Source organism: Panthera leo, chromosome C1 (assembly GCF_018350215.1).
Source record: "Panthera leo isolate Ple1 chromosome C1, P.leo_Ple1_pat1.1, whole genome shotgun sequence".
Lineage (NCBI taxonomy): Eukaryota > Metazoa > Chordata > Mammalia > Carnivora > Felidae > Panthera > Panthera leo.
The window spans coordinates 11,209,817-11,228,616 of record NC_056686.1 but is presented as its reverse complement, the minus strand read 5'-3'; the positions used below and the strand labels follow the sequence as shown (position 1 = coordinate 11,228,616).

General features: G+C 46.5%; 1 protein-coding gene across 5 annotated transcripts in view; it reads right to left on the bottom strand.

Annotated features, from left to right (window-relative positions):
- Window positions 1–14: 14 nt before the first annotated feature.
- Window positions 15–18,800, bottom strand: part of DNAJC16 (DnaJ heat shock protein family (Hsp40) member C16) — a 43,715-nt gene continuing 24,929 nt past the window's right edge. For 3 of the 5 annotated variants that reach the window (XM_042949959.1, XM_042949961.1, XM_042949960.1), the window contains 8 exons: window positions 9,891–10,021; window positions 7,581–7,764; window positions 6,628–6,810; window positions 6,402–6,478; window positions 5,066–5,146; window positions 4,608–4,706; window positions 3,889–4,059; window positions 15–3,405 (listed from right to left, as the gene is read on the bottom strand). In XM_042949959.1, the coding sequence (XP_042805893.1) occupies window positions 3,006–3,405; window positions 3,889–4,059; window positions 4,608–4,706; window positions 5,066–5,146; window positions 6,402–6,478; window positions 6,628–6,810; window positions 7,581–7,764; window positions 9,891–10,021 (1,326 nt within the window). In that variant the 3' untranslated portion in view covers window positions 15–3,005. The remainder of the gene's footprint in view (window positions 3,406–3,888; window positions 4,060–4,607; window positions 4,707–5,065; window positions 5,147–6,401; window positions 6,479–6,627; window positions 6,811–7,580; window positions 7,765–9,890; window positions 10,022–18,800) is intronic. The other 2 variants (XR_006205675.1, XR_006205676.1) reach the window with 2 other exon arrangements.

The window sequence follows — 18,800 nt, the reverse complement described above, 5'->3', positions numbered from 1 at the left end:
GCGACGCGTAATCGTCACACATTAAAATAGTTTATTTCTGTTTCCAGTCTGTAATATTCTTAAAACAAAAATAACATCAGCTTCAGTGCCTGTTCACAATACAAAACGAAAACAACATAAAAAAGACACCATTTGCCAAGTGAGTTATTTGTTCCTAAGAGTATCAAAAGTGCAAAATATTCACCTTCTTTTCAGACCGCTCTCTCAAGTTTCATCCTCCTCCTTGACAAACTGAGTGGACACCTTCACAGCTGCCACACTGCATTTGTTTCCAAGGGACAAGGTCAGGCATTTGGATGCGAGCAATTATGTCATCTGTAAAGACATTCTGCATCAGCTTTTAAAGAATTTTACTCAGGAAAACATTTGAGTGTCTGCTTCCAATCTCTTTTCCCAAACAAAGCAAATCACTTAAAACACAGACCGCATTTCTTTTTAAATCAGGAAAAACATGTATGTGCTGAACGAGGAGGCAATCAGCCTATTAATTTGAAAAGTACGGCCAAATTTTCACGGTCGGTAGGTGATGGCAGAGAGAGACCATGGTGCTTAATGGAAGTCAAGGTGGTCTTATGGAAACGCTGCTGACTCATAGCTGACAATCTCTTAGACAAATTATGCCACCGGCACCTGGACGATAAAAAAAAATATTTGTAAGTAGGTGTGTATTCTACAAAGACTTGTTTTAGGCCAGTTTTCATCCCCATCTGCTAAACATGATGCGTAGTCTCTATCAACCAGAAAACCCTACTTCTAAAAATAAAACAACCTTGTCAGTCTCAACATATTCAAAGGCCAGGAAGTTAACTTCAAACTGAAATTAGGTCTGTGTGATTACACACAAGAGGGGAAAAGGTGGCATTGGCCGAGTGTGACAGCGGCTCATACATCTGACACAAAAGTAAACAAATTCACGGGAACGTTCAGGAGGATAGGCGTGGGTGGTCAAGGGCGAAGTTCAGTCGAAGTAAAAACTCCCTAGTGTCCTCTTGGGGGACATCTCTTTCAGCCCCAAACAGACCAGTGGAAGAACTTGCCGGGAATGTTTCTAATCCTATTCTCACTTTCCTTTCTCAGTGCAAAGGGGGGGGTGCGGCTAACTGTCCGAAGGTGCTTTTGATTTTAATGGGAAACATTTTTAAAGTGAACAAAGCTGGGGAGATTCTGTTTTCAGAAATGAAGGTCACGAATCCCATTAGGACCAGAAGTTAAAAAGCCCACCACTGAACCAAAACACCACTCGCATCAGCAACGTGGCCGTAAAAGACCTAGAAAATAACTCAGAGGACGGTGCATCGAGGAACCAAATGAGTCCCTTAATCACGCCTGCCTGGGCCAGGTGCCAGGAGATACGGCCACCAGAGCAAGCATCCAATTTTTAGAGGATCATGTGGAAAAAAAATGCAGCCTGGCAGTGATTTCTTTCTTTCTTTCTTTTTTAAATAAAGCTACAGACTCTCCACGGAAACTACAGGAACTCCTGGGCTTAAATAACTAATTACTTGCCACTGTAGCTCAATATTTAAATTATTCAGGATCCGAATCGCTTAGTTTCAAGCAATTATGCTTAAAGAAATACTAACTCAGTAAATGTCCCATCACTGATTCCGACCCTTCATTTTATAGAAGGGCAAATTTGCTTTGACAGGAGAACTGACCACTCTTGGAAGTTGTTCGAACTCCACCGGTGGTTCTGCCCTAAAAAAAAAAAAGAAAAGAAAAGAAAAAAGACAAGGAAAAAAGGCAAGCTCTCTAACTGGCTGGTGTGATCCACTGTGGTGCTGATGGTGGGTCGGACCCTGTTACTGGTGAAGCAGTTGTTGAGAGTGAAAGCAACGGAGATATCAAAACCTAGGCCAGAAGCTCAAAGTAAGCCTTTTGCCAAACAGGAGTCTAGAACAAGTCTTGGGTCACTTGTCACAAGAGAGGGCCCAAAGTTACAGCACTTTGGGGGTAACAGTGTTCAAAATACAATTGTTGAAAAGAAATTTTAAGTTCCTTGATACAAAGACAGGTCTGGTAGTTTACTAAAGAGACACGACTGGAGGTTCCTCGAGCCTGACTCATGGCAGGTGGGAATGAGGTGTCTTCATTGAACATCTACTGGCTTCGAGCAGCTTATCTCTATGTCCGGAGAACAAGGTCACAAATCATGGCTCCTAAGATTCATACCCTAAAACTGACAGAGGGAGAAAGGCATGGGAAAACGTACACGTGAATGGCTCAAAGTCATTACAGTACTTCCTGCCGTGCAGATCCCTCCCTGGCGACATCTAGTGCTGAGGCGGCGGCCGGGGGGGACACCACCGAGAGGTCACTTCGGTCACTGCCCAGCCCTCCCTTCTTTTGTCTTGGGAAGGAAACCAAATTCACATGCAGAGCCCCCACTTATCCCCAGCCTTTTAAAACTCTGGCTGCCAAACTGGGGCAGGGGGATACCCCCCAAATACACTTTTAGCCACTGACGACTGGAAGAACTATCAAATGTTAAGGTTGCCTGGAACCGGGCCTCTTTCGGGATGCAGGGCCTAGAAGCTGCCGTGGGCTGTCCGGGTGATGCAGCATGCACCGGGGCAGAAGCAGAGCGGGGGTGGGAAGTGACCCGACCAGCACTCCGGGCTCGCGAGGTTCCATCTGGGTACCGCTGCGGGCTGGAGCCCCCAGCTTCTCCCACAGCACAGAGACAGGACAGGGGAGCGAGGTGTGAGCATGTGACGGGACGGGACGACAAAAAAAGAGGGAATGAGCAGTCTGCTTTACATGGTGTGGCATTCAAACGAGGGCGAAGAAACCCACAGGAAAATCTTTTGATCTGGGGGATTCAGCTTGAGGTGTTTTTCACTCCTAGGTTAGAACAGGACAAAGGAAAGATTCTTCTAGTCATTGTTCCAGAAGGATAATCTAGAATCTATTCTCTGTCCTCGGTGATAGGTTGAGTCCTGAAAAGGCCTGTTCGCAGGGGCCTATTAAAAAGCCTGAAGAGTTTAAGTCTCTCTTGAGCCCCTTCAGTCTAGCTCGGGCCACGACGGGATATAAAACCTCTGTAAGGAGCCTTCCAGCAGCCGCTCCATCCATAAGGACAACTTGCTCAATTTTCCTTTGACGGGCCTGGGTCCAAGGCCACAGGAAGGTTTCCCCCGCGATTCGCCCAGATGGAGGGAAGAGTCAAGGGCACCGCAAGACCCCATGGCTTCCTCCTCTTCCACTGCTTTCTGGGGCTTGAAGAGGCAGAAGTATTTCTTGTGGCCGTTCAGGGCCAGCACGTAACCCGTGTAGTCCCGTTCCATGAAATGCTTGTCATACTGGTTTGGGATCGGGGCTGCATCTTGAGCAAACTCCAGCAAGTACTCCAGCCATTCTCTGTGTTTGTCCAGACTCAGGAAGGAGAAGTGCAGGCAGCTGCTCCTGCCGGAAGGACAGAAGAAAGACTTAGGGCACACCCTGACGCCTTTAACTGCAGGGGACACGAGTGCCTCAGTCAGATTTCAAGTGGCAGGAGGGGGCGTTGCGTCGGGTGGGGCCTGAAGATGGGAAGAATGGGGGACTCCCCTGGGACCTGAGGGCTGCTTCAACACGTGCCACGCTCTGCTTGCCCCATCGCCCTGTCTCCTGCCGGGTGTCCCCTGTGTCCCTCTCGGTGTCCGGCTTCAGTAAAAGCACACGAGAGCGACAGGGGTAGAGCTCCCTGAAAGGCTCAGGGAAGAAGCCGGGGGGTGAGCTCTTCTGTTCAGAAGCATCGGGACAGGGAGTCAGGGGAGAAGAGGTCGCAGCCAACATCTCGCTGCAAGCAAGGAGCCCCCCGTGGTCAAGGGGAAAAGGAGGAAACTGTCCTCCAGCTCCCCCCTCACCCGAACGTGCCCTCCCTTGCTCTCCCTCCCACGAGCTTACCCAGTGAATGTGTAGACCTCCAAAGCGAACTTCTGCAGTAGGCTGGTCTTGGTGGGGTCTGACAGGATGAGGACCACGTTCATGTGGCCCGGCCTCAGGCGGACCAGGTTACTGGTGTAGGTCACGTCTGTGAGTTCCGTTACCTCCACGAAGCCCTTTTTAGGGATCTTGCTGTGGGGAGACAGCGAGGAATTAAGATGTTATCAGGACAGGGGAATGCCATTACTTTGGAAAAAAAAAAATAGGAGGAAGAAAATGCTCTGTTCCAACCAGACTAGACAGGTTATTTAATATTCTCGAGCCCGGCACCCTGGCAGGACAGGGACGGTCCCTCCTTGGTGGTCCTGGGCCTACGAAGAGCCTTTCAGATGCTACTGTTCAGCTGGTGGAGAAGCGGCTTTAGGACCCTTCTCTGCTTCTGGCTCGTCTAGTGGCTCTGACATACTTGGCCTCCTGCCCCCATTATCAAATTTGAGATCGAGAGCCTGCAGGTACTGAGTAGAAGGTAAGTAGGTCCTGTGTCTAAAGGCCTACGGGGTCTCAGTAAACACTAGCCGGAGGCTGACTTGCCCCTAAATTCACATCTCACACACAAGGAGGTGAACCCGAGTGCGTGTATAGACTGGTTCTGGAACACCGCTCTGTCAGACCAACTCGGCCTGTGGCTCTCCTGCCGGGGTGGTGTGGTGGGGGTGGGTTTGGTGTCCCGTTAGAGAAACCTGCTGTTTTCTTTGGTGAAGCTTGGCTCCGTCTTCCCGGCCTTCTCGTGGACTTCCTCTTTATCTGGAGGGTGTGACTCCCGCTCATCGTTCGAGTCACTAAAGTAAGAAACAAGGAGTTCAGGGGCGTCTGGGTGGCTCAGTCGGTTAAGCATGCAGCTTCGGCTCAGGTCATGATCATGAGGTTGGTGAGTTCGAGCCCCGCGTCGGGCTCTGTGCTGACAGCTCAGAGCCTGGACCTGCTTTGGCTGCTGTGTCTCCCTCTCTCTCTGCCCCTCCCCCACTCATGCTCATTCTCTCATTCTTTCTCTCTCTCTCAAAAGTAAATAAACAATAAAAAAATTAAAAAAAAAAAAAAAAAAGAAACAAAGAGTTTTACAGAAGGAACAGTACAAATGACCCCGAGGTGTGGGGCCCACCCTTGGGAAATCCCACTGAGAAGCCACACAGGCATTTACCTGAAAGCCTGAATGATGACTGTGCCAAAGAGGATGAAGAGGGCAGAGAAGACCAGGGACAGAAGGGGCATCATTTCCCGCCTAAAACAAAGGGAACAAACCCTGGTCAGCTCTGGATGGGCTGCTGTGACCTCAGTTCAGGATACGAGGGATCTTCTCCCTGGCTCAAACAAAACCAAAAAAAAACCCCAAAAACCAAAAACCAAAAAACAAAACCAAAAAAACCCCAAACCAAAAAGGCTTCGTATCAATAAACACTTTCTAGTTTCATACAAATAGAGGTTTCTTTTGAGGGTGAGGGTGGTGGTGGGGAAAGCGGACAGTTTTTCCCTCACCATTTTAGTTCAGACTGCTTATTCCAAAAGCTTGATATTACGGGGAGCCTGGGAGGCTCAGTTGGTTAAGTGTCTGACCCTTGATTTCGGCTCAGGTCATGATCTCATGGTTTGTAAGTTTGAGCCCCACATCAGGCTCTACACTGACAGCATGCAGTCTGCTTGGGATTCTCTCTCCCTCTCTCTCTCTGCCTCTCCCCTGCTCATGCTCTCTAAGATAAACTTTAAAACAAATAAAATTTTGATATTTTGTCTCAACGTAATAGTTTCTGCTTAGTAAGTTCTGCAGAAGGAAGTCAGAGGATTTACATTGTGAATGTGGGAGAACTTTCTGATGTCAAGGGTGGTATCGGTGGCTAAAAAGTCTGTGGGACTATTTCCTTTATTTTGATTTTTTTCTAGCCAGAATAATTCAGACATGGCCCAAAGGGGGTAGAGCAGGAAGAAAAAGGTGACCTTTCGCAATTTCCTCTAGGACCGGCGCTCTAAAATTTAATTCGCCCACCAACGGTCCTCCAAGGCCTGCCATCTGTCAGGAGTTGTGCTGGGTGCCAGGAATCACCGACGTGAGGGCGACGTGGCTCTGTCCTTCAGGAGCTCGCGGTACTTTGGGGGGTGGGGGTGGGACATGCCTCCCTTCTCTGGTTAACTCACTGACGGGTTTGTACATCGCTACGCCGGCCCCCGTGTGGGCCAGGCCCTGGGCTGGGCATCAGGGGCGCCTGGATGGAGAGGACAGGCCCGGGCTGTGCCGCGTGCAAGCACGGCCCAGGTGATCCTTTCTCACCCAACCAGTGGGAAAGGGTCAACCAGCAAACACGTAAAAAGTGAAGTGACTGCAAGAAAGAAAAAGGGAACGAACACGTGTCGGAAACGTGTACACGACCTGCCACTTGTCTGGATCAAGTTTACACTGAAATCGAAGGCCAGAGTTTTCAAGAGAAACACAGTGGTTCTACTAGCATTGGAGAAAGAGAAATTCAAAGTAGCAATGTTCCCACCAGTTGTTGTGAAATATGCTGTCCCAGCAGTCCGAGATGTAGTCGGAAGCGGAGTAGAGCCACCGGAGGAGGAAGATCTGTTGGGAGAGAAAACGCACGTCGGTCAGGACGGGGCGCCCGAACCCCAGGCGGGAGAAGTCCTTGCCCACGACTGCGTGCTGCCAGCCTCTGCTCAGGCTCCTCACGAGCCCTGCCCGGAGCCCCCTCTCCTGGGCCACGTGCTTACAGGGGCAAGTTCATCGGTCAGGTCCGGGAGCACTGCCTCCGAGGACAGGAGAGCGGGATCTCTGCGCAGCTGGTCGAGATAGCCCAGGAGGGTGAATTTATCGCTCTCACTCCCTGTCCAGGGAGCTTCGAGGGTTTTATACACTACCCTTCCTCCCGTGGTGCGCCTTTCCAAGATAGACACCTGGCGGGAAAAGAGAGGAAGCCATCAGAAGTCTTTCCAAAAGAATGGGAAGTTCCTGTTTGGTCTTTTTTCGGGGGGGGGTGGGGTGGGGTGGGGGGTGGAAAAAAGGATCCAGTGGAGTCAGCAATGAACTCAAACACGGATATGGATCGGTAGAAAATATGCGCGAGAGATTTACATTTTTTTCTGGCAAAGAAACTATGGTGACTTTCCACAGCTTTTGCTAAAAGTTAAAGCTCTTTCTTCTGAGTAGACTTTTTTCTATAACCTCTGACTCAATATAATAAAGAAACTTTCTCGTTTAGAGAGATTTTCCATGATTACCAAAAAGATGACAAAGAGAGGATTTAATGCTTCTGTAGAGTGATGACAAAGGAGGGGAAAGGAAGGAGAGATCAATTAAAATGAAGTGAAAAAAAGAGGCAGAAGTAAAGGAGGGAGAAATTCCTTAGCCTGGTGGTCTAAGGAAGATTTTACAAAGTAGGTACTCTAAGACTAGACCCGGCATGGGGAGAAAAACTGGGGAAAACAACTGACACTCCTGAACCTTTACCCGTAGGAAAGATGCTTTCTGTGAAGGTCTAAGGCTGAAAATCTAGGAGGTGAAATCCCCAAGGTCAAAGACTGTTTTAGGAGTGGGCTTTCAAAACAGGCTCAGAGATTTCTGGATCTCTGGAATCTGTATTCAAAACTCCCAAAGGAGGAGAAAACAGTATCAGGCGCCATGAGCTTGTCAAGAGCTCAGAGTCAGAAGAGAATCCATGACTCACCGCGGATCTTCCTGGGAACGTATCACTGTCCGGTAATAAGGTGGTGGCAAACTCCTGCTGCCGGTTACTGTAGATGTGCACGAATCTCACTGTGTCCTGTGTGTTTGCCAGGGCAAAGGACAGGAAAGCCTCAAAGGGTTTACCCAGCTTGGTAGCCTCGGGAGTCAGTAAAACCACACAGTACCTGCACAACAACAAAAGAGAAGACTTTATGAACTGATCTCCGAGGCCAAGGCTAGGATCTGCGACGGCAGGTGAAGGCGACGAGGAGCAGGCGCTCATTTTACAGACGAAAGCCGGGTGTGAGAAGGTCTCCGACGAGGGATTTCCAAGTCACCGATGACCTGTTCTTTTCCAGACTGGTGATGTCTTCCCCAAAGCAAACTTTACCACACTTAGGAATTTCTTTCTTTCTCTCTCTCTTTTTAATGTTTATTTATTTTTGAGAGAGAGACAGAGCAAGCAGGGGAGGGGCAGAGAGCAAGGGGGGCCAGGGGTCAGAAGCAGGCTCTGCGCTGACGGCAGAGAGCCCGACGCGGGGCTCGAACTCCCCAACCGTGAGATCATGACCTGTGCCCAAGTCAGCTGCTCAACCGCCTAAGCCACCCAGCTGCCCAGGAATTTCTTTCAGGGCAACGGCTCTGAGTCCTTGACGCAGAAGGGCTTCCAGAAGCCAACTGTTGTAGTTCTTCTGCCACAGGCAGGGTTGTTCAAATCTATCTTGGGCTGGGGGTCTCTGAGCCTCATTCTGAAGGGCTTCCTTTGCAATCTTTCCAAGGGTAAGTGTAGCTCATCATTTATTCATTCTCCAAAATATTTAAAAAAAAATTTTCTGTTTATTTATTTTGAGAGAGAGAGAGAGAGAGAGAGAGAGAGAGAGAATGCAAGTGGGGGAGGGACAGAGAGAGAGGAAGACACAGAATCCAAAGCAGGCTCCAGGCTCTGAGCTGTCAGCACAGAGCCCTGTGCAGGGCATGAACCCACGAACTGGGAGATCACGACCTGAGCCGAAGTCAGATGCCTAACCGACTGAGCCACCCAGGCGCCCCTCTTTCTCCCAAATATTTAGGAAGCACTTACTGTATGCCTGCTAAGATGGACAACGTTCTTGCCCTTGTGGAGCTTAGAGTCTAGTGGGGAAGTTGGACCACACATAAATAGATACATCGTGACAAGCAGTAACTACTGTTATGAAAAAGAAGAGGAGGAGAGAGAGAGAGAGTCCAGGGTTGGGGGGCGCCACACTCCATTAGACAGATTGCTCAGGGACATGTCACCTCCCAGAGGTGAGCAGAAGCCTGAAAGAAAGGGGTCAGGGCATTCCAGGCGGAGAGGACCGCAAGATAAAGACCCTCTGATGGAGAGAGACTGGGCCCAATACGCAGTTCCAGTAAGATCACTGGCTGACGTGTGGAGAACCGTGTGGAAGGCACAAGAGGGGTATGGAAGCAGAGACTGGTTAGAAGGCTAGCAGGGTCTCTCGACAGGTGCCGGTGGCCTGCTCTAGGGCGGCAGGGGCAAAACAGGTGAGAAGAGGGTGGATATGGGAGATTTTCTGAGGGCCACATACACAACAATCCTTAGGATCCGGGATATACTTCTTTATATCGAGCTAACGTCTTTCTTCTCTCTTAGTCTTATAAAGGAATAAAGGAATCAGACAAATCTGGAAACCAGGAAATTTTCTCACTTTAAATCATATTTTAGTTATCTTTTCAAGTAAAATGAGCAGTACGTTTTCCTTTCCTATCTAGACACGTTTCCCAGCGAACTAGCCCTACATTTAAAGCCACTGATTCATTCATCCGAGAAATGTCTAAAAAGACATTTTCCCTGTATTTCCAGACTTTTTAGACGCCCTGTATGAACAAATGTGCCTCAGCCTTCCACTCCCTGCTAATTATCTGACTGTTTCCTCAGTGTCCTACAGCTCCCTAGGGTTAGCTGCTGCCCCAGCCCCGCTCCTGGGCCTCTGAAGGCTCGCCCTGTGTGCGACGCTCTTGTAGGAGCAGGGACTCTCTCGTATCTGTGCTTCTTTAAAGGGACCCAGACTGTCCCCGACAACTGGCCCAAGTCCGTTCGTCCTTCTGGCCTCAGCTAAAGGGGTGCGAATTAGGGAGATCCTCTCTGCCCCCTGGGCCAGGCTGGCACCCTGGATTCACACACCCCACTACTAACAGAGTGGGCAGTCTGTGTTACCTACAGAGAAAGTTCTGACTGTCACAGGTAGATGTTTAATCGCCCTGTAGAAGAATGTGCCGTGGCCTCTCTATTGCAGTGACAGACAGGGACACAGCCTTGAGTCCTTACTTCCTCTGTCGGTGAGACCGTTTCACGGGGCACAGCTCATGGAACAACTTCTGGCTGGTGAGCCTGGCTGCCAGTAGATACTTGTTTTGGGTGATGAAGTCGTCAATGACCTGCTTCTTCATACCTCGGGCCTGCGGAAAAACCAACAAACAGTTGATTTTTAGTCACTCTGCTCACTGCCAATGGGCTGTACGTAGAAGCTGAAAAAAAATGTGGCTGACCCGTGAAGTTGTAATTTCACGTTGTATGGCGACAGCAGATGGCAGCCACACTTGTCGTGAGCACAGCACACAGGGAAGCTGGGTCACTAGCTTGTACACCTGAAACTAATGTCACGTTGTACGGAAACCGCACTCAAGACAAAGATTATATAAAAAAAAAAAAACTGGAAGAGAAGTGTGGCGGACCCTGGCTAAAGTGATATAATAAATACGACAGGTCCCGTCCAAAGAAATCAACACGTGGGAATCTATTTGACAGTGTGGGGCTGGACGCAATGACAGAACTATTTCAAGTCAAAGGAAAACCAAGTGCTCTTTCCACTACAGAGTTTTTGTATACTTTTTTTTTTTTAATGTTTATTTATTTATTTGTTTTGAGAAAGAAAGAGCAAGAGAGCGAGCGAGCATGCACAAGTGGGGAAGGGGCAGCGAGAGAGAAAATCTCAAGCAGGATCCACGCTGTCAGCATAGAGCCTGACATGGGGATTGACCTCGCGAACCGTGAGATCATGACCCGAGCTGAAATCAAGAGTTGGAGGCTCAACCAACTGAGTCATCCAGGTGCCCCTGTGTAAGGTTTTATGCTGGCAGATTTAAAAAGTCACTTTGTTTTGTTTTGTTTTTATAGATTTTATTTTTAAGTAGGCTCCACACCCAACATGGGGCTCGAACTCATGACCCTGAGGTCAAGAATTACATGTTCTATGAAATAAACCAGCCAGGCGTCCCTTAAGAGTTATTTTGAATTCCAGGCAAATTGACTTCCATTTAAGCTTGGCAGTAAACCGAACAATTAAAAATAAACTCCAAAGTACCAAGGTTACTAAGTATAAAAGGCAGACTACAAAACCGTATGATGGCCACTTTGTTTTTACTAAGTTTTGTGCATTTCGAAGAGCTGAAATTAGACAGACAGCAGACTGTCTGACCACAATCTAGAAATCCATATAAAATGTCAACTAGAAAATCCTTATATTTTAAGAAACACACTTTGAATCACCTACTTAACTAAGAAGAGCTTATCAGATATTTAAAAAATTCTCTGAATTTGTTTTTTTTTTTTTTAATTTTTTTTTCAACGTTTTTTATTTATTTTTGGGACAGAAAGAGACAGAGCATGAACGGGGGCGGGGCAGAGAGAGAGGGAGACGCAGAATCGGAAACAGGCTCCAGGCTCCGAGCCATCAGCCCAGAGCCTGACGCGGGGCTCAAACTCACGGACCGCGAGATCGTGACCTGGCTGAAGTCGGACGCTTAACCGACTGCGCCACCCAGGCGCCCCAAAAATTCTCTGAATTTGAATGACTCATGAAAACACTATTTATACACGCTGGGGTATATAGCTAAAGCAGCACTTGGAGGGTAATGTTAAAAAATGAATAAAACAGAAAAGAAATTAGTGACCTAGAGGCCTATATCCGGAAGTTAACAAGAAACAACAAAAAATATGAAAGGAGAAAGAAGGAAATAATGAAAACAGAGATCCATGAAGCACAACAAACATAGGAAGAGAAGAAGAAACAAAGAAGCAACAAAGCTAAAGTTGGCTCTCTGGGAGACCTAACAACCAAATGGACAAATCTCTGGTAAAACCCATCGTGAAGACAAGACAGAAAGCACAAATGACCATTATCAAGGATGACAAGGAGGTATCACCACCTGTGTTGCAAAAGTTAAAGTTATCTGAGGACTTAGATGAAAGAGAAAAATTTCTAGAAAAATACGGCAGTATCTGAAAAAAAACAGAAAACTTAAAGAGTTGTATAAGCATTAAAGGAGGTGAACTGGTGGTAGTCAAAGATCTTTCCTTAAACACAAACTCAAAGCCCAGATGGTGTTACAGATGGTTTCCATGAAACTTTCAAGAGGACAATCCAATCTTACATAAAGTCTCCCCAAGAATAGAAAAAGGGAGACGCACCCACCTCACTTCCTGATGCAAAGCCTCACATGGGCCTCAAGAGAAAGAAAAGTCAGAAGTCAACCTCGTTTCTGAACACAAATGCAAAAATCCTAAACAAGAGTTTAGCAAACTGAATCCAGCAGTATACCCAAAGCATAATATAAGTCACGATCCTGCTGGACTTATCTGATCAGCTCAAATTAGGCTTAACATTAGAAAATGAATTAATCGGGGCGCCTGGGTGGCTCAGTCGGTTAAGCGGCCGACTTCACCTCAGGTCATGATCTCGCGGTCCGTGAGTTCAAGCCCCGTGTCGGGCTCTGTGCTGGCAGCTCAGAGCCTGGAGCCTGTTTCAGATTCTGTGTCTCCCTCTCTCTGACCCTCCCCCGTTCGTGCTCTGTCTTTCTCTGTCTCAAAAATAAATAAATGTTAAAAAAAAAAATAAAAGAAAATGAATTAATCTAGTTGGCACATTTTAGATGATTAAAGATTAAACACAAAAAAACAAGATAATCTCTCAATGGATGTGGAAAAAACATCTGATAAAAACCAATACCATTCAGGTCAACAATAAATAGAAGGGAACCTCCTTAATCTGAAGAGGGTAGCTACAAAATGCATTCTGCAAATGCCACACTTTATTGGGGAAATGGAGATCAGGAACAAGGATGCCCCCCCAACCCCCCATCACTACATTTCTAGTCTGCGTCACACCAGAGGTCGGCAGTAAAGTAAGAAAAAGAAATAAAATAGGGGCGCCTGGGTGGCTCGGTCGGTTGAGCGACCGACTTCAGCTCAGGTCATGATCTCACGGTTCGTGAGTTCAGGCCCCACGTCGGGCTCTGTGCTGACAGCTCGGAGCCTGGAGCCTGCTTCACATTCTGTGTCTCCCTCTGTCTCTGCCCCTCCCCCGCTCATGCTCTGTCTGTCTCTGTCTCAGAAATAAACAAACATAAAAAAAAAATTAGAAAATAAAATAAAATAAAATAAAATAAGGGCTGGAAGAAAATGAAGCAAAACTGCCATTAATCTCAGATGATGTGACTGCAATTCAGCAAACCCAAAAGGTGGTACAGATAAATTACTTAAATCAGTAGGAGAGTTTTAGCAAGACTGCTGGACACGGAGTCAGTGTTTAATAATGAATGGTATTGGGGTATTGAGCCCCGAGTCGGGCTCTGTGCTGACAGCGTGGAGCCTGCTTGGGATTCTCCCTCTCCCCCCCTCTCTCTGCCCCTCCCCTGTTCACACGCTCTCTTTCAAAATAAATAAATAAGTAAACGTTAAAAAAAATTTAACTGTATCACCTAATACCAGCACACAAAAGATGTAATAACAAAGATACCCTTTCCAACAGCATAAAAAATATGAGGTACCTAGAAGTAAGCTGGAAAAAAAGCACGATCTTTACAGAGACAATTATAAAAGCTTACAGAGGGCCACGTGGCTGACTCAGTCGGCGGAGGGTGCAACTCTTGATCTCGGTGTTATAAGTTTGAGCCCCATGTTAGGTGTAGAGATTACTTAAAAATAAGATCCTTTAAAAAAAAAAAAAAAGCTTATGGAGACATATTACTGAGCACCTAAACAAATGGCAACAGATCTATGATGCTCATGGGTAGAAAGGCTCAATTTTGTCAAGAGGCATGTTCTCCTCAAACTTATATAAAATAATTTTTTTTCAGAGTTTTATTTGTTTGAGAGAAAGAGAGAGTGCATGTGTGTGAGCAGGGGAGGGGCAGAGAGAGGGGGAGAGAATCCCAAGCACGCTCTGCACTGTCAGCACACAGCCCCACCCAGGACTCGACCTCACAAACCGCGAGGTCACGGCCTGAGCCAAAATTGAGAGTCAGACGCTCAACCGACGGAGCTGCCCCTCTCTCCAAACTGATTTGAAGAATCAATACCAAATCAGTAAGATCCCAACAAGTTTTCTGTTTGTTTGTTTTGATGGAACTTGACAGACAGAACGTAATGCGAATACAAAATGTGCAAGACACCAAGAACGGCCAAGGTGCTTCTGAAGACACCTCCCCACCCTGCTAAAACCCAAAAAATAAAGGGGGAGGATTTGCTCTGTGAGCTATCGTGACTCTTTCTAGATGGCTGCTACTGGCGTACAAAAGACAAACCGTAAAGCTTTTAGAAGCTCCACGGAAGGATTATCCTCACTACCTCGCTGTAGGGAAAGGCGTCCTGAAGAGTAAACAGAACCAATCATAAAGGGAATTGTTGATGCGAGCGACTACATTAAAAGTAAGAACATGTGTTCACCAACATGATACCAAACACAAGAATATATCCAGAGCATCACTGGTCACATAACTAAACGGTGGAAAGATCTAAACGTCTGTCCGCAGCAGATTGGCTACGCTGTAGTATATTCACGCCAAGCTCCACAGACAACACGTACAGACCTCACAAACATAAGCTGGCAAGAGCCAGACGCGCCAGGAATTCACACTGCTTGAGTCTAGCTGGATAAGCGAGTGGCTACAAATCATTAGCGAAAAGGGAGACAATTCAATAGAAAACAATGGGTGGAACACTTGGTGGGCATGCCAGCAAAGGGGAAGGAAATCCAGAAGGCGCATAATCAGCTTCCTTGTGATTAAGGGAAACGCAAAGCAGAAGTACAAGGAGATGCAGCTACAGACTCAGTCAACTCGGAAACATGAACTTGAACCGGTGCCGGCAAGGAGGTGCAGCACTGGAACTTTCGCCCGTGACCGGTGGAGGTGGAAACTGGTAACATCCCTTCGGAAAACACACCACCTAGAGACGCTAGAGATGTGCACAGCCCAGGGCCCAGCAATGTTGCAACCAGATACACCCTAGAGGCAATGGGTCTCAAAACTCTGTGGTCTCAGAACACCTTTACGCTTTTTTTAAAAAAAGATTTTATTTATTTTTTATGATGAACACTGGGTATTCCACATCACTACATTCTACTCCTGAACCGATATTATACTACATGTCAACTAACTAGAACTTAATAAGTATTTGAAAAAACGAAAAAAAAAACCATCTTATTTTTTAGGTAATCTTTACATCCAAGATGGGGCTCGAACCCATAACCCTGAGATCAAGAGTCACATGCTCTACTGACTGAGCCAGCCAGGTGCCCCATCTTTACACTCTTAAGATTACTGAGGACCCCAAAGAACTTTTGCTTAATGTGGTTTTTACCTATTAATATTTATTAGATATAAATTAGACAAATTTTATCTTTTTTAATTTTTTTATTATTTTTTTAAATGTTTATTTATTTTTGAGACAGAGAGAGACAGAACATGAGCAGGGAAGGGGCAGAGAGAGAGGGAGACACAGAATGTGAAGCAGGCTCCGGGCTCTGAGCTGTCAGCACAGAGCCCGACGCGGGGCTCAAACTCACAAACTGTGAGATCATGACCTGAGCTGAAGTCGGACGCTTGACCGACTGAGCCACCCAGGCACCCCAAATTAGACAAATTTTAAACATATTTAGCAATTCATTAGAAAATAATAAACTCATACATGTTAACATAAACATCTTTAAGTGAAAAAAACCCACTTTTTTCCAAAATCAAAAATGTTTAGTCAGAAGAGTAGCACTGCTTTACATTCTGACAATTCTCTCTAATGTCTGGCCTCAGAGAAGAGACAGGTAGGTTGGCATATCTGCTTCTTTTCTTTTTTTTAATGTTTTTATTTTATTTTTGAGAGAGAGAGGGAGGGAGACACAGAATCCGAAGCAGGCTCCAGGCTCTGAGCTGTCAGCACAGAGCCCGACGTGGGGTTCAAACTCATGAACCACGAGATCATGACCTGAGCCTAAGTCAGGCGCTCGATGACTGAGCCACCCAGGTGTCCCGCTCATATCTGTTTCTGTGTGCAACCTGTGGTGATATGTTGTTTTGGCTGAAAAATCCAGCCTCATATAGATACACAGTTGGAAAAGGGAGGTTTAGTTTAATAGCTTCCCCCCCCCCCCCCCCCCCCCCCGCCATAACTGTGGATATTCTTTGCTACTATGTAAAAATTCGATAGAAAGTAGTTTGTTAAAAGTTAGTTGCTATCTGGATTCAATGGACTTTAAAAAAAAAAAATTTTTTTTAAAGTAATCTCCATGCCCAATGTGGGGCTTGAACTCGCGACTCTGAGATCAAGAGTCACATGCTCTACCAACTGAGACAGCCAGACACCCCTGGATTCAATGAATTTTTAATACTTTGTTAAATTCATAGTCACTGATCACCTTGCACTTAGAATGGATCTTTTGCTCACGCATGATTTTTCAATATCATGCACTGGTTATTTGGATAATACTGGTTCACTGATCTTCCAAATGCTGGCAAATTTTATTATACATATAAAACAAAAGTGCGCCACATTGAGAACCAACTTTATCATAAAATTCTGAGAAGTTCATAATGGCGGATATCAATTTTTCAAAATTCTAATTTTCTTGGAAACCTGAATTTTGTCATTGGCAACAAATACCATCAGTTGTTTCCGTTTAAGGGCTAGGCTCACTACATTCAGTTTTTAGGAAATGTCTGCCCCAAAGCCAAGTCTGAATAACCATAGGTGTCTGTCACTTATTCTTTCAAGTAAAAACAACATCCTGTTGGGGCACCTGAGTGGCTTAGTCAGTTAAGTGTCCAACTTCGGCTCAGGTCATGATCTCATGGTTCTTGATTTCAGGCCCCACATCGGGCTCTCTGCTGTCAGCCCAGAGCCTGCTTTGGATCCTCTGTCCCCCTCTCTCTCTGCCCCTGCCTCGCACCTTCTCCAAAAAAAAAAAAAAAAGTTCCATTGAAAAGGGCTAGTTCAAAACTCATGAGTTAGGTAATCACACAAATGCTCCCCCTCAAGACAATCTTTATACCCTGCCTGCAGCAGCAGTGTGTTATCACAAATAATACTGAAAATATCCAAGAGACATGTACTCAAGGGTCAACAGATTTATTAACAAAATTATACTTGTCACTGCTTCATCAAGGGTATTAAGTGATAAATGAGGGTGGTTTTGGTTAGTTTCTATGGTGATTGCTTAGGAGTGAAAACACATGCTTACTGGTGGTCTGGGGCCCAGGCTTTCGATTATGTTCTGGGTTGTGCCCCGGGAGTTTTACCCACCACTGCTCTCGCGCCATCAGGGCAAGTGTCAACACAGAGACAACGGACCAGTTATGTTATGTCTCTGTGTGATTATGGAGATCGTTCTGAGCTCACAGACTTCCCAGCCCCACTCCAGGGTCTGTGAACCTCGATCTGCCAACTGCTGTCCTAGAGGCACCCAGATGGACCGAGATTGCACATGGTGTTCATGGCGACACTGCTCCTACAGCCCCGAAATGCCCGTCAAAAGAAGGATGAACCGAGATGTTACCGTGCGGCCAAACGTACTATCCAGCAAAGGAAAACAAGCTCAGGAGAGCTCCATGAGACCAGTGGTCCTGCTGGTGTCACCTACTAAGTGACTTGACGTCGGTAGTCACTCTATATCATTTTATGTCCTTAATGAACATACTGGTAAAGCATCCACCGTGCCAGTAATTTTCTAAGTGTGTTTGAGTTACAATTGTCCGCAAGGGATAAATAAATCATTCTCACGAGTAGAAGCTATTACTGAAAAGCAATTCGGGAAGTCGTCAGAGATCGACCTTGGATTGAGATGATCTTTTCTCTCTACGCCGCCAGCATGTTCTCGTACGGACCCTCTCAGCAACTCAGTCGCCATCGGGCACCCCCTTTTCAATTGCTGACGGCTGTCCACAATTTTGTCCTTGGCCCCCTTCTCTCCTTACCTCACATAATCACTGGGAGATCGCTCCACACTGAAGAGTTCCGCCTCTGACCACTCACTTGTGGCCTACAAATCCCTCTCCCCAGCTCCCTAAGACCCACACCCCTACACCCGACTGACCGACGGACATCTCCCCTTAGATTCCCTGTGGGCAGCTCTCACCCTGTACATCCACAGCTGAGTTCGTCACCTTCTTCCTAAACCTGCTCTTCTCTCCTCACTGTCCACTTCCCCCGTCTGGCTCTGTCACACGCGATGTCCGACCTCATTCCCATCTCAAGTGCCCTTTCCCTACATTCGCGTCTGAGTGAGTCACCTAGGCCGGTGGATGGGAACTGCCTTTAGGCCTCTTCTCCTCTAACTGGGTCGTGAGGACAAAGACTAACTCTGGATGTCAGGGCGCCTCTGTATTCATTACACAGCAGGCAGGCGATGAAACGTTTACTGCATGAAAGAAATACAGGATTTTACAGAACTTCTCATCCCGGCTTCCTTTAGGAGAAGGTGAGTCAAGGGGTTCTTTTGATTTTTTCAAAATAACATTCAAGAAATAAAAGAATACGTGCTCATTGTAGGGATTTTTTAAAACCCCAATATGCAAATGACATGTAATTTTACCATCAAGAGATGTATTTATTTCCAGTGTTCTCCTACGTGCATGCACACACATATACACACATGCATACATGTGGTTACAAAATTGAGATCAGTGTTGAAACTGTGTATACGGTTGATATGCCTTGAGATCTTTTAGTCTCTGTGCGTTTATCTGTTTCAGTTTCCAGTATCCTACAGACTTCATTTAAATGATTTTGTCTGAGTTATTCATTAACTAATGTGTCTTGCCTTGCTCAGAATGGAACTCTGGTCTGAGATGACCACAGAGTCCCCACCGGCTGCAGGGTGAGGCCCCTCAGTTACGCATCCTGCTTGCTCTTTTTGACATTATGTCACGAAAATCATCCCCATCATTCAGTGTTCTTGAACTGCCATTT